Genomic DNA, 13,532 nt, shown 5'->3' on the forward strand with positions numbered 1-13,532 from the left:
GGCGGGGGGCTGCGGCCGCGCTGGGCACCGGCAGGGCGAGCGGCAGAGAGCCCCTGGCAGCGGATCCCTTCCCCCGGGGCCCGGCGCCGGCGCTGCCAGGCTCGGGCTGTCCCGGGACGTGTACCAGCGCTGGCCCCGATCGGGGCTGGTCCCGGCGGAGGGGCTGCAATGACTTTGGGATGGCCGCAGGAGGGGATTCTGCCCTCGGTCATTTTGAAAAATGGATTTCCAAGTCAGTCGGAGGCTCGGAAACGTCCCCCGATGGCTCTGTGCTGGGGGAGAAGGGACCAAGGGCGCAGAAGGGAAGGCATCAGCGTTAGGTTCACCAGAGGACAGCGACCGCTGCCCGCAGGGTCCTGTGGCTGGGCTGGGGCACAGCGAGCAGCAGAGAGGGGGTTCCAGTGGGTGGGTGCAGGAGCTGTGCCCCTCAGCCCTTGCAGGGGTGGCAGTTGCCAGCCAGATGTCCTCTCTTGGCATCCCTTCCCCTTCGTGACCAGGCTCTGGGTGCAGGTGTCCCGGGGGAGTGCTGACTCCTTCCACAGCAGGAAAAAGTGAGGCACAGGGAAGGAAGTGGCTGGCGTCCACCCTGCCAAGGGTCCCCAGTCTCACCCCGCGTCCGGCCGGGCGCAGGCAGCCCCGCGGTGACTAAGCAGGAGGGAATGTCTGTGTGGGAGATGCAAACCCTTTGTTTGCTAAACTTCTGAGCAGCTCTGACACAAACAGCTGGAAGGAGAGCTGCCGTCTGCCGCTGTCAGCAGGGCAGGTCCTGCGCCATCCCACAGCTCAGGGCCCTCCTGCTGCCCTCTCTGCCCTTTGCTTCGGCCCTTCCTCCACCAGCCTCGCACCCTCCCCGGTCGGTGTCCCCCTGAGCTGAGCTCACTTGCTCAGTTATCAGGAAGGCAGCCTGGCAGTGGAGAGGTTCTGTGAGCTGCGTGAGCTGAGCTGTCCCAGGACAGGCTGGGCATGAGCCCTGAAGGCACTGCAGGGACACAGAGACCTGGGCTGGGCCACAGCAGGGAGGAGGAGAAGGGGCAGGAGCTCCTCTGTGTCAGGATTTGGCCTCTGTATTGGTTCCACAGTAGCGAGGTCCTTCCCCTCGCGTCCCGAGATTCAGCAGGACTTGCTGGGTACTGTGCACACAGCTGTGAGGAGCAGGACAGGGCTGGGGCTGACCTTGTGCTGCAGACCTCGGAGACAATTGCCCCAGCTGATGTCGATTCAAAACCTGCACCCAGGCACAACCTTGTCTCTTACTGATAGATTTAACATCCATCTGTTGCCCTGGGCTGCTGAGTGTCCACGGCAGGGTCCTGTGGCAGGGGGCTCACAGCTCCTCTGGTACAGGTCCTGCGCCTACAGCTGCAGGAGGCCACCAAGATCCACAGCGCTCCTGGACAGCCAGGCAGGCTCCTTGCGCTCCAGCTGGCGTGCGCAGGGTAACGCCGGCTGCCCTGAGCCACTCGCAGCTAATGAAATCGTGAAGGACTTTGGGCCATCCTTAATGGATTGTCACCAAAGTGATGCTGCGCAGAGTCCTGCGGTGAGTCAGGCAGACCCAAACCCCTGCGGTGACTCACAGCCTGCTCTTTCCAAGTGCCACAAGGTTCGCGTTGCACACCTCCTCCTACCACGCCAGGCTGCCGTTCCTGCCGCCAGGAGCCCTGCTGGACTTTCCCAGGGCTTCACGAGCTTGAACCACACCAAGGGGCTAGAACTGAAGCCAGGCGATGCCAGGGCATGGCAGCTGTAGTGTGAATGAATCAGGGCACGACGCTGTGTGGGTTTTCTTTTGTACGGCAAGAGTCAATTCTGGACAGCAGAGCAGCTCACGGCAGGTGAAGGCACTCAGCTCCCTACCGTCCCCTTCGCCTGCCCAACGCCGAGGCTGGAGTGGCGGCGGCCCCTTTAAGGGTCTCCATTTCAGGCGCTGCCCCGCACCAACATGGCGCTCCCGCCCTCACGGCCCCGCCCCTCCCGCGCCTCATTGCCCCGCTGCGTCTCGCACAAAAATGGCGGCGCGGCGCTGTCGTCATGCCCGCTCCCAAGATGGCGGCGCCCTCTCTCGCAGCTCCCGGCGGCGGGCCGGGCTGGTGGCGGCCATGCTGGGCGGGTGAGGTCAGTTCCGGGGTGGGGCCCCGCGGTGCGGTGCGGTGCGAACAAAAGGAGCCGGCGTGAGGGCGGGCGGGGGCCGAGGCGGCAGGTGGGTACCGGCGGCGGGGTGCTGCGGCCCGGCGGCCGCCGCGCAGCCCGCGGTGGTCCGGGGACGGGCAGGCGGGGCTGCGGGGACGTGTCACGGGGCGGGGCGGCCGAGAGGGGACGGGACCGGACCGCACCCCGCGGTACGCAGGCTTGGGGCCGGGGTCCGCGGCGGGCAGGTGGGGTCTGAGCGCTGCTGCCCCCCGCGCAGCGCCCGGGCGGACAGGGAGGATTTGCTGACTAACGGGGCAGGGATTCCTTCCTCCGTGTCCCCCGGGCGGGCGGCGGGGCGAGCCGGGGCGGGCGGCGAGCCGGGGGCTGGCGGCCCCCCCGTGTCCGTGGGGCGAGGCAGAGCCGTTCCTGTGTGCCGAGTGTCCCCTCGGGCAGCCCCGCGCCGGTCATCGGCGGCGGTGGGGCCGCCCCTGGGGTTATTTATATCCCCCCGGGGACGCCGTCGTGCCCGCTCGGGGGGCGGCGTGGCTGGCAGGGTGCCTGGGGCTGTGTGCGGCGGCCCCGAGGTGCTCGGGCTCGGGGCTGGGGCCGAGCCGCTGCCCGGGAGGAGCGGGGGGAAGGTCAGGGAGTCCTCTCCCTGGGACGCCGCGCTTGCCGCAGCCGGGCACGGCTCACACCGGGGAGCTCTGGTGGCACCGGCGTCGCTCCAAAATCCGCCAGCCCCGACAGGACCCTGGGGAGCAGGAGGAACCTAACCCTGAGCCTTTTCACCGGTCCGGGCTGGGTTGTGCCCCGCGACGTCTCTTTCCTTTTCGCCTTTCCCTGTCGGTGGCCGGAGGCTTCCCGAGGCTCCGCAGTCCGCTCCTGCAGGGCTGGGCGCTGGGGACGCCTCGGCTCCGCTCCCTCCCTTCCCATGGCCCTGCTGACGTGCAGCCGGGACCAGACCCCTGCTGAGTCTTGTCGGTGGTGCGGAGCTTGGGGCACTTCAGGAAGATCCCTGCTGGTGGCTGTGTTGGGAGGGGAGAGCTGCCCGGGTCTGGAGTGCCGAGGACCGCGAGCTGCACTCCTGGAAGCAGCAGCCAGAGGAACAATCGTGCTTTTTCAGGCGCGGGGTAGCCAAGCCAGTGACCTCTTTTCCCCTCTAAAGGAGTTTGTTTTTCCAGGAGGTTGGTCTGGCCCTGCCAGGCTGGGGCTGGTGATGTTTACTGTTCGGCATCAGCTCTGTGCCTGCAGGAGCTGCTCCCGGGCACTCGCTGGTGGAACAGCAGCTTCCTCCTCCAGCTTTATTTAGCTCGTAGAGCTGTTCCCACCTGCCTGGGTCTCGGGGCACCAACTCCTGCTTCCCAGCGAGCCTCTGAGCCCTTCCTCTGTGAGCCTCTGTCCTTCACCGGCTGTTTCCCCGCGGGGGGCCCTACGAGCTGCCCCTCTCTGACGCTGTCTGTCTGTGTCCCCGCAGGGCAGCTGCTCCCATGGCGTGTGGGGAATGCGACTCTCCGGCCCCTGCTCGGCACCCAGCGCGCAGGAGCTGCCGTCCCTTCCAGCACACGGCCCTGGAGTGCAGATAGCAGAACCCAGCTGCAGGGTAAGGGCTGCAGGCCGGCTGCCAAGCCAGAGGAATTGGCAGGAGGTTCCTCAAAGGTGGCTGTGGGGCACAGGCGGTGAGCAGCGGGAGGGAAGGTGCTTGATGGGAGGTGATGTGGGGAGAGTGGTGGTGTGCCCATGCATTGTGAGCCCTGAGCCAGCCTGGAGGTAGCACAAAGGAGCTGAGCCCTGTCCGGAGTGGCCTCTAACTGCTGTCCATTCGCACATCCATCAGCTCCTGGCCACACCAACCCTGGCCCCAGCAGGAGCTGCCTGAAGGCTGCCCCGGGAGCGGTGTGGTGGCTGCTGCCCGAGGGGAGCCAGCCGGGCAGTGGCAGGAGCTGCCCAGCTTGGAGCTGCTCCCGTGGGTGCTGTGTGGTGTGGCCAGCTCCTAGGCAGAGCCCTGGCGAGTCACCTGCGTGGGTGGCAGTGAGGCAACGACAGAAACCAGCTGCAAGAAACTCCCAGTCCCTGGGTTCCTGAGGAGGAGCAGTGAGAGGTGCTGCAGAGCTCTGTGCTTGGCTTTGGGGTGGGGAATGCTGCCCAGCTGGGCAGTGTCCTGAGGTGTGCAGAGTGCTGCCTCCAGCAGTCAGGAGCTCCTGAGCCTTGCCTGAGGCCCTGGCTGGTGTCCTGGCAGCCGCTGGTGCTTGGGAAGCTCAGCCTGCTCTGTGCACAAATGCTTCCTCAAGGCTTGCCAGGAGCCATGTGTTGGGAGCCTGTGTCTGACCTGTGCAGGGCCTGCAGTGCTGCTGAGAGCTGACTGCACTCCAGTGCCTGCTGCAGGCCTCCAGACAGAGGCTCTGGCTCTCTGGGGCTATTTTGATGCTTTTCAGTGAGCAGTGGGGTCAGGTGTGTGAGCAGTTGTGCTGTTGCTGTGTGATTGGAGCAGGCTTAGTGAGGCCTCCGTGTGACCCCTCCACGTTCTGAGGAAGGCTTTTGTTCAGTAGAGAGCTTCAAGGGGAGTAGAGCTCACTGCTGGTGCTGAGCTGAGCCTTGCTGGGGTCTAGGAAAGCAGAGGTGCAAGGTCAGGTGAGTGGTGGGGCAGGGAGGAGGGTTGTGGGGGTGGGTGGGTGCCTGGCTGCTGTTCTGGTGATGGTCACAGAGTCGTTTGTTCAGCTGAGTGTGGGGAGCCTCCTTGGGGCTGTGTTTCATTTCAGAGGGAGCCTCAGTTCAGGCTTTGCAGCTGGCTCTGGGCAGGCAGGTCCCAGGCAGCCTCTTCCTTACACTGCTGATCTGCTGCATGCATTTTGTGCTGCAGCTTGCACTGCAGGTCATGCAGCTGGACTGTGCATTTCTCTCCTGCTGCTGTGAGACTGCATTAGAAGCTAAAAGCATCCAGTCATGGTCTGCTCTCAAAGAAGTGCTGCCTTGTGACTGAGCATTGTTCACCTCTGCTATAAAATTACCTTGGCAGGTCACAGAGCTGCTCCTGAGACAGATCTGAGGCTGCTGCTGCTGCCCCAGCCTGCCTTGGTGCTGGGCTGCTCCACAGGCTCTGCTTTAGAGCCTTGCTGTTGTCAGCTGCTGGTGAGGAAGGGTTAGGTGGTCCCAAGGCAATGTGCAGTGTTCTGAGCTGGGGGTCCCAGCCAGTGTCTCAGAGCTGGTGGTGCTGAGGCAAGGCTCACAGGGGGTGGTGAATGTGTTGGGTCCTCCCCCCAGAGTGGGGCTGGATCCTGCTGTGCTGGTTGCTGATGTTCTGCTCTCAGCTGCAGCCTCTCTCGTCTCTGCTGGCTTGGGAGCAGCTGTGGCACACCCATGGAGCTGTGCATGTTGTGGCAGTCTGTCAGCAATCAGCACAGATTATCCCTGCCTGAAAGTTGCTGCTCACTTGGTCTCTGCTTGTTAGTCAGAGCTCTGCTCTCTGCCCTGTTCCTGTCTCCAGATGAGAGCAGTTGGTTACCTTCCCTCTGGCTCTTCCCCATGCTGGGGTGAAGTGCTGGTAGCCTGCTGCTGCTGAGCTGCTGCTGAGCTGCTGCTGCCCTGAGCAGCTGCCACAGGATGCCTCCAACCCCCTGCCCCAGGCCTTGCAGGAGAGCTCCCTGGTGCCACGAGGCAGTGGCACCTTGCCCAGGCAAGCTCTGCTGCCCTGTCCTTGAAGCATCTTTGTGTATGGCAAGGAGCAGAGGACTCTGGAGGGGAGCCTGTGGCCATTCAGTGTTTGTAAACTGGCACAGACCTTCCCCTCTGGTCTGCATCAGGAGTGCAGCTCACTGGCAGTGTCCATGGCTGTGTGGCACCACCACAGACCCTGATGGTGCTGGCAGGCTGCCCAGAATGCTGCCAGATGTGGCAGGCCAAGCCAGGGGGCTGCATGGGTGGCTGTGATAGTGCAGGGTCCTGCCCTGAGCCTGCTGCTGTGGCAGGCAGGAGCTGCTGCAGCAGTGCTTGGTGCCAGCCCTGATAAACTCCAGAGGCATTGCTCTGCCTCAGAGGCTCCTGGCCCCGGGGGGCTGTCAGTGCAGCAGGGGCCTGGTGTGGGGGGGTGGTTGCTTGGCCATGGCTTTGGTGCTGGCTTCACTGCTGTGTGTTTCTGAACAGCAGAGGACAAAATCTCTTTGAGTTGTTCCATCTTCTGCCTTGGAGCTCTGCAGGGGATCCTGTGGCTGCCCCTGTGCTGGGAAGGTGTCCTGAGGTGTGCCTCAAAGCAGCTCTGTTTCAGCCTCCTTTCTTTGCTTTTGATTCTGGGCCCAGTAAGCACAGGGGGAGGAGACCATAAATCCCCTGCCCCCTTTCTGGCCAGCAGAGCTCTGCCCTTCCTGCTCTTAGCACAAAGGGCTCTGTTGTGCCCTTTGAGGGCTTTCAGGTGGCAGCATGCTGGGCAGGGAAGCTCTGCTCTGGGGAGGGCTGATTGCAGCATGTTGCAGCTCGTCATCAGCCAGGGCTCTATCTGGGCAGGGGAAGGGTTTCCCTTCTCCACCCCCGATGCTGGCAGCACACAAACAGCCCCCTCCTCCCCTGGCCTTCTGGGGGGTGAGGAGCTGCCAGCACTGCTTGGCTCTTGCCCTGCACTCATCCACAGAGAGCTGAGAACCTGTGCAGTGGAGACTGTGGAGCTGTGCCCCAGGGCTGCCTCCCCTGGCAGCAGCACAGCACCGAGGGTGCAGAGAACCTCTCTGCTTTCAGGGAGCTCCTGCAAGTGAGGGGTGGAAGCTGCAACTGTTGGGAGCTCTGCAGTCCTGTTCTGCTTTGGGCCAGCTGTCTGTGCAGGGCTTGTCCCTGTGCCAGGGGAAGGTCCTCCAGGTAAATCTCAGTCCTGCTGCCTGTGTGCTCCTTGGGAGGCTCCCTCCCAGCTACCTGCTTGCTTCCTTCCCAGGCCCTGTGGGAAGGGCCCTGCTGTGTGTGGGACACGGGGGGCAGAGGTGGCTCCTGGCAGTCTGACTTCTCTGAGCTGCAGTGAAGCTGCTCTGCTCCAGGGGGAGAGTGTTGCAGCAGCTGCCCTGGGGTGATGGCGAAACGGAGCCGTGAGATGCAGAAGGCATTTTGCATCCTGCTGCAGGACTCTCTGGGGTCCAGGAGGGGATTGCAGGTGTGGGAGGCTGGGGTGGGCTGGGGAGGGAGGGGACTTCCCACCTTCTCTGTCACGGTTCTGATGGTGCTGAGAGTCACATTGGGTAAGGCCTGGCAAGCCCCAGCTTCTGCAGAGGTGGCCTCTGGGTTTATTGGTGTCCTTCTGGTGGACAGGGTCTGCAGTGGTGCCAGGAGCACCAGGCCCTTGCTGTGCCTGTCCTTCCCCTCCAGTGCCCCTGGCATTGTTACTGGCAGGCAGGAGGCTTCCTGCCCCACCCTGCCGGCGCTGAGCTCTCCTGGGACGCTCAGGTCGTGGCCTTGGGTGCAGAGATCTGCCCCAGGGAGCTGCAGGTAGGGCTGGCAGCAGCTGAGCTGCCTGCTTGCTGCTTTCCTTCCTGGTACCAAGGCCTTCTGGAGAAGGAGCTGGGCACCCCTTGAGGCCAGGCTGGAAGTACCTTGGCCAGGAGACCACAGCTCCTGGAGACAGCTTCCAGATTCCACAGGGACTGCTGTGGGTAAGCAGCAAGGGCTGCCAGGACTGCAGCAGCCTCCAAGGGGAAGCACTGAGGGAGGGGGAAGGAGCTCTGGGAGGAGTGGAGGCTGGGCAGGGGAAGGGGAGGGCTCTTGGTGGGGAGGGGAAGGGCTGAAGCCCTTGGGGTGAGGCAGGAGTGAGGAGGGGGCTCAGCAGGGAGCACTTTGGGCTCTCTGTGGCTTGTGCAGAATGTGCTCAGCTTTCATCTGGAAGTCTGAGCCACAAGGCCTCTGCTTCCCAGAACCTTTGGAGTTCCTTCCTGACGCTCAAATCCCAGCTGAGAGGAGCCCTGGGTGGGGGCAGCTGGTCGGGGAAGTGAACTCCTTGTCAGTGTCTCTTCCTCTGCTGCTGAAGCCAGGGAGGCCAAGAGCAGCTGCTGCAGGATCGCAGCCCAGGAACTGATCCTGGGGAGCTGAGGCCAAGGGAGGAGGCCAGAGCTGAGAGGAGGGGGAACGGAGCTGCCAGGCAGCGCTGTGCCCTTGCCCAGCTGGCTTTGCCAGGGGGATGTTGAGTCCCCTCGAGTCCCAGGGACCATAACTGTGCTGGGAGCAGCCCCTCTGCCTTCCCTCCGTGCTCTGAGAGTACCACAGGTGCAGCTTTGTCCTTTCCCAGCAGCAGACTGCTGCCAGCCCTGCCCCGTGCCTGGGTGTTGTCACTGTGACTCCTCAGCCCTGGCATCAGGTCCCAAGGGGCAGCAGTGAACACCCACAGCCTGCTCTGCCCTGTGAGCTCGCAGCGGGCTGAAGGTGCCAGGCTGAAGGTGCCAGTGCTGATGGTTGGTGGCAGCTCCTCTGGGGGGGCAGAGCAGCGAGGACCCCAGCCCCAGCAGACTGCTGGCAGCTTTGCTTGCATGTCCTGGGGTGACCTGGGACTGGCCCTGGCTAATCCCAGCCCTGCCCTGCCAGCTTCCTGCAGCCCTGTGAGGAGCAGCTGGGGCAGGGTGCCCTGCAGGGGCACCACAGTCCCTGTGCTGGGGCCGGGTGCCCCGTGCCCACGCCGTCTCCCCGCAGGGGCGCCATGATCCCGGTGACGGAGCTGCGCTACTTCGCCGACACGCAGCCTGCCTACCGCATCCTCAAGCCCTGGTGGGACGTCTTCACCGACTACATCTCCATCGTCATGCTGATGATCGCCGTCTTCGGGGGCACGCTGCAGGTCACCCAGGACAAGATGATCTGCCTGCCCTGCAAGTGGGTGACCAAGGACTCCTGCAATGAGTCGGTGAGGGGCTGGGCAGCCCCGGAGCGCCCCTACCACAACACCAGCCCGGCCGAGGCGGGGCCCACCGGGATCCGCTACGAGCTGGACCGGCACCAGTACAACTACGTGGACGCGGTGTGCTACGAGAACCGCCTGCACTGGTTCGCCAAGTACTTCCCCTACCTGGTGCTGCTGCACACCCTCATCTTCCTGGCCTGCAGCAACTTCTGGTTCAAGTTCCCCAGGACCAGCTCCAAGCTGGAGCACTTTGTGTCCATCCTGCTGAAGTGCTTCGACTCGCCCTGGACGACGCGGGCCCTGTCCGAGACGGTGGTGGAGGAGAGCGACACCAAGCCCGCCTTCGGCAAGATGAACGGCTCCATGGACAAGAAGTCCTCCACGGTCAGCGAGGACGTGGAGGCCACCGTGCCCATGCTGCAGAGGACCAAGTCTCGGCTGGAGCAGGGCATCGTGGACCGCTCCGAGACCGGCGTGCTGGACAAGAAGGAGGGCGAGCAGGCCAAGGCCCTCTTCGAGAAGGTGAAGAAGTTCCGCACGCACGTGGAGGAGGGGGACATCGTGTACCGGCTCTACATGAGGCAGACCATCATCAAGGTGATCAAGTTCATCCTCATCATCTGCTACACCGTCTACTACGTCAACAACATCACCTTCGACGTGGACTGCAAGGTGGACATCGAGAGCCTGACCGGGTACCGCATGTACCGCTGCGCGCACCCCCTGGCCACGCTCTTCAAGATCCTGGCCTCCTTCTACATCAGCCTGGTGATCTTCTACGGCCTGATCTGCATGTACACGCTGTGGTGGATGCTGCGGCGCTCGCTCAAGAAGTACTCCTTCGAGTCCATCCGCGAGGAGAGCAGCTACAGCGACATCCCCGACGTGAAGAACGACTTCGCCTTCATGCTGCACCTCATCGACCAGTACGACCCCCTCTACTCCAAGCGCTTCGCCGTCTTCCTCTCCGAGGTGAGCGAGAACAAGCTGCGCCAGCTCAACCTCAACAACGAGTGGACGCTGGAGAAGCTGCGCCAGAGGATCACCAAGAACTCCCAGGACAAGCTGGAGCTGCATCTCTTCATGCTCAGCGGCATCCCCGACACCGTCTTCGACCTGATCGAGCTGGAGGTGCTGAAGCTGGAGCTGATCCCCGACGTCACCATCCCGCCCAGCATCGCCCAGCTCACCAGCCTCAAGGAGCTGTGGCTCTACCACACGGCCGCCAAGATCGAGGCCCCGGCCCTGGCCTTCCTGAGGGAGAACCTCAAGTCCCTGCACATCAAGTTCACAGACATCAAGGAGATCCCTCTGTGGATCTACAGCCTGAAGACCCTGGAGGAGCTCCACCTGACGGGGAACCTGAGCGCCGAGAACAACCGCTACATCGTCATCGACGGGCTGAGGGAGCTGAAGAGGCTGAAGGTGCTGAGGCTGAAGAGCAACCTCACCAAGCTGCCCCAGGTGGTGACGGACGTGGGCGTGCACCTCCAGAAGCTCTCCATCAACAACGAGGGCACCAAGCTGATCGTGCTCAACAGCCTGAAGAAGATGGTCAACCTGACGGAGCTGGAGCTGATCCGCTGCGACCTGGAGCGCATCCCGCACTCCATCTTCAGCCTCCACAACCTGCAGGAGATAGACCTGAAGGACAACAACCTGAAGACCATCGAGGAGATCATCAGCTTCCAGCACCTGCACCGCCTCACCTGCCTTAAGCTGTGGTACAACCACATCGCCTACATCCCCATGCAGATCGGCAACCTGACCAACCTGGAGCGCCTCTACCTGAACCGCAACAAGATCGAGAAGATCCCCACGCAGCTCTTCTACTGCCGCAAGCTGCGCTACCTGGACCTCAGCCACAACAACCTGACCGCCATCCCGCCCGACGTGGGGCTGCTGCAGAACCTCCAGAGCCTGGCAGTCACAGCCAACAGGGTAAGGGGCGCGGGGCTGGGCGCGCCCCTGGCGCTCGCGTGGCACCGCCGGCCCCGCTCGGACCCTCCGGACCTGGCCTGGGAGGGCTTTGCCCAGGGCAGGAGGCTGCAGGTGCCTCCAGGCCCCAGCAGCTCTTGCTCTGGAGCCTTCCAGCCCTGAAGAGCTGTGCTGAGCCGTGCAGCCTGGAGAGCCTCTGTCACCCTCCCGGGAGGCCTCCTGGCAGTTGGTTACCTCCTGAGGCTGCAGGAGGCTCTTGCACGGCGCCGGGCCGCAGGCAGATGCGGCTGGTGGCTCCTGGGTTCTGCAGAGCTGTCCTGCAACAGGCCTGGTTTGCCCTGCCCCGCACCAGGACCCTCAGGGCTGCTGGCAGGCTGCCTGCCGGGGTGCAGCAGTGCTGCTCTGCTTTGGCCTTGCCAGGGAGCAGCTCCCGGCTCGGGGCTGGGATTGCTGCGGGCAGCTCAGGGGTTTGCAGGGCTCCTGAGGGTGCAGCCAGGCTTTGGAGGCAGTCTCTGAAAGTTCAGGTCTGTGCTGTGCAGCCTTTGCTGCAGCTCTGAAGCAGGAGCTGCTGGCACAGCTGAGCTGTTGGCATCCTCTGCAGGTGCCTGGGCAAGGCCAGAGCTGCCCTGGGGCTCTGGCAGCCTGGCTGCTTATAGTGAGCAGTGGCAGCAAGAAGCATTCCCAAGGCCAGGAATACTCAGGGGTCTTCTAGCAGGCAGACACTGGTGGAGCTGGCTGGGGTGGGCCATGGTGGGACACAGGCTGCCTGAGACCCCCTCCTTGCCCAGTGCTGTTCCTGCAGGGGCTGAGCTGCTTGCAGCAGCTTGTGAGCAGCTACTGCAGGCTGCTGCTTGCAGTGGGCTCTGCAGGAGCAGCAGCAGTGGCTGAGCTGTTTGACTGCTCTGGGCTCCTCCTGGCTTCTCCTCGGGCTCCATCTCATTTGGGGCTCTTGCAGCCTGAGCCACGATGGCAGCACACAGCTCAGGCTGCCTGCAAGGACAAACAGTCTCCAAGCTGAGCCCTTGGGCTGTGGGGACAGTGCTGGATTGCTGCCTGCTCTTTGTTAACCCTGGGCTGTGTTGCTTTCCTAGAAGCTCTCTGGGAGGCCTGGGCTATTAAAAGCCTTCCTAGAAATGAGCCTTGGTGAGTTAGTGACTCATGGATGCAGGAAGGTGGTGGTGGGAAAGCTAACAGCTGGTGGCTGCATTGTGTTGTGTTTGGGCACTGGCAGAACCCTGAGCCTTGGAGCTGGGAGTCTGCAGTGTGTCAAAGCACCACAGAAAGGATGGAGGAGCAGTCCCAGAGGCCTGGAGTGGTGCCCACGGAGCCTCTGCGCTGAGTACAGCCGAGCTGGGAGCCCTGGCCAGGGGCAGTGTGACCCCAGCCCCCCTGGCGGCTGCGGAGGAGCTGGGAGGCAGTGGTGCTGTGAAGGGGTTGGGAGGGACAGAAGCAAACCCTGCGGGAGAGGCTGGGAGCAGGCTCCTGGGCCTCCGATGCTGCCCCCGGTGATGCCTTCCCCTTCGGCCCTGCAGGGCAGGGGTGCCGGGGGGCAGCCCCGCGGTGGGCGGCAGGAGCTCGGCCGGGGGGCTCCCAGCCCCTGCCTGACTCTGTGTCTCTGCAGATCGAGAGCCTGCCCCCGGAGCTGTTCCAGTGCCGCAAGCTGCGGACGCTGCACCTGGGCAACAACGTGCTGGGGTCGCTGCCGTCGCGCGTCGGGGAGCTGAGCAGCCTGGCGCAGATCGAGCTGCGCGGGAACCGCCTGGAGTGCCTGCCCGTGGAGCTGGGCGACTGCCCCCTGCTCAAGCGCAGCGGCCTGGTGGTGGAGGAGGACCTCTTCAACACCCTGCCCCTCGAGGTCAAGGAGCGGCTCTGGAGGGCCGACAAGGAGCAGGCCTGAAGCCCTGGGCGGAGGGCAGAGCCCCTGAGGAGCCGAGAGGCCGTTCCGGACCCCTCTGCCCCCTCCGCCAGCCTGGCCAGGAGGCCCCAGACAAAGGGCACTGGGGGAGGGCTTCTTGCCTGGGAGGCAGGAGGGGGGAAGCCTGGGCTCAGGGGGAGGCCAGGGCAGCTGGCCGGTGACCAGTGGGACTAAGGAGCTCCTGTGCCCGGAGCTGGATGCTGCTGGCGAGAAGAAAATGGCCTCGGGACGGAGGGGAATTGCTGCACGCAGGTCTGACTGTGCCGGGGACTGAGGCTGGCCAGAGCCCTCTGAGCAGACAGCAAGAGACTTGGAGGCCTGGACCCCCAGGTGCATGCACCTGGGGCTGCCCCTGCTGGCTCAGATCTGGGTGGTGAGGTGGGCAGGACACAGCTGACTTCAGCTGGATGCTGGCATCAGGGCCTGGGGGAGAAGCTGCCCCCAGCCCTCAGCCTGTCTGCAGGAGCTGCTTTTTCCTTTTGCTTTTTTACTGAAGTGTCTTTCCCCTTTGCACTCCAAACCTTCTCCTCTGCCCTGGAGAAGGGACCAAACCCCTCCAACTCCATCTGCTCGTTTCAGATTGCACTATTTGGCCAGCTCCAGGTGCTGTGTGCTGCTGAGTCGGTCACAGCATCGCTCCAGCTGCTGTGCTGGAGGCACTGACTGACGGCTCCAGAGCTTCCTCTGTTCTGC

The 13,532-nt window shown here is 63.8% G+C and overlaps 1 protein-coding gene across 2 annotated transcripts; it reads left to right on the forward strand.

The window, feature by feature from the left end:
- Positions 1-2,122: 2,122 nt before the first annotated feature.
- LRRC8A (leucine rich repeat containing 8 VRAC subunit A) lies at positions 2,123-12,855 on the forward strand. Of its 2 annotated transcripts, none has more exons than XM_054174362.1 (4): positions 2,123-2,200; positions 3,605-3,730; positions 8,779-10,927; positions 12,546-12,855. In XM_054174362.1, exons 3-4 carry the CDS (start codon positions 8,786-8,788, stop codon positions 12,819-12,821), a joined length of 2,418 nt encoding a protein of 805 aa, XP_054030337.1. In that variant the 5' UTR covers positions 2,123-2,200; positions 3,605-3,730; positions 8,779-8,785; the 3' UTR covers positions 12,822-12,855. The 2 variants fall into 2 exon arrangements, with proteins under 2 accessions (XP_054030337.1, XP_054030338.1); XM_054174363.1 differs by lacking the exon at positions 2,123-2,200 and adding an exon at positions 2,315-2,339.
- The last annotated feature ends 677 nt before the right edge of the window (positions 12,856-13,532 follow it).

The sequence above is a fragment of the Dryobates pubescens genome, chromosome 29, assembly GCF_014839835.1.
Source record: "Dryobates pubescens isolate bDryPub1 chromosome 29, bDryPub1.pri, whole genome shotgun sequence".
Taxonomy (NCBI): domain Eukaryota; kingdom Metazoa; phylum Chordata; class Aves; order Piciformes; family Picidae; genus Dryobates; species Dryobates pubescens.

Coding starts and splice junctions, on each gene's coding strand:
- LRRC8A (XM_054174362.1), top strand. CDS start 8,786: ATGATCCCGGTGACGGAGCTGCGCTACTTCGCCGACACGCAGCCTGCC. Junction 10,928..12,545: donor TGGCAGTCACAGCCAACAGG/GTAAGGGGCGCG, acceptor GTGTCTCTGCAG/ATCGAGAGCCTGCCCCCGGA.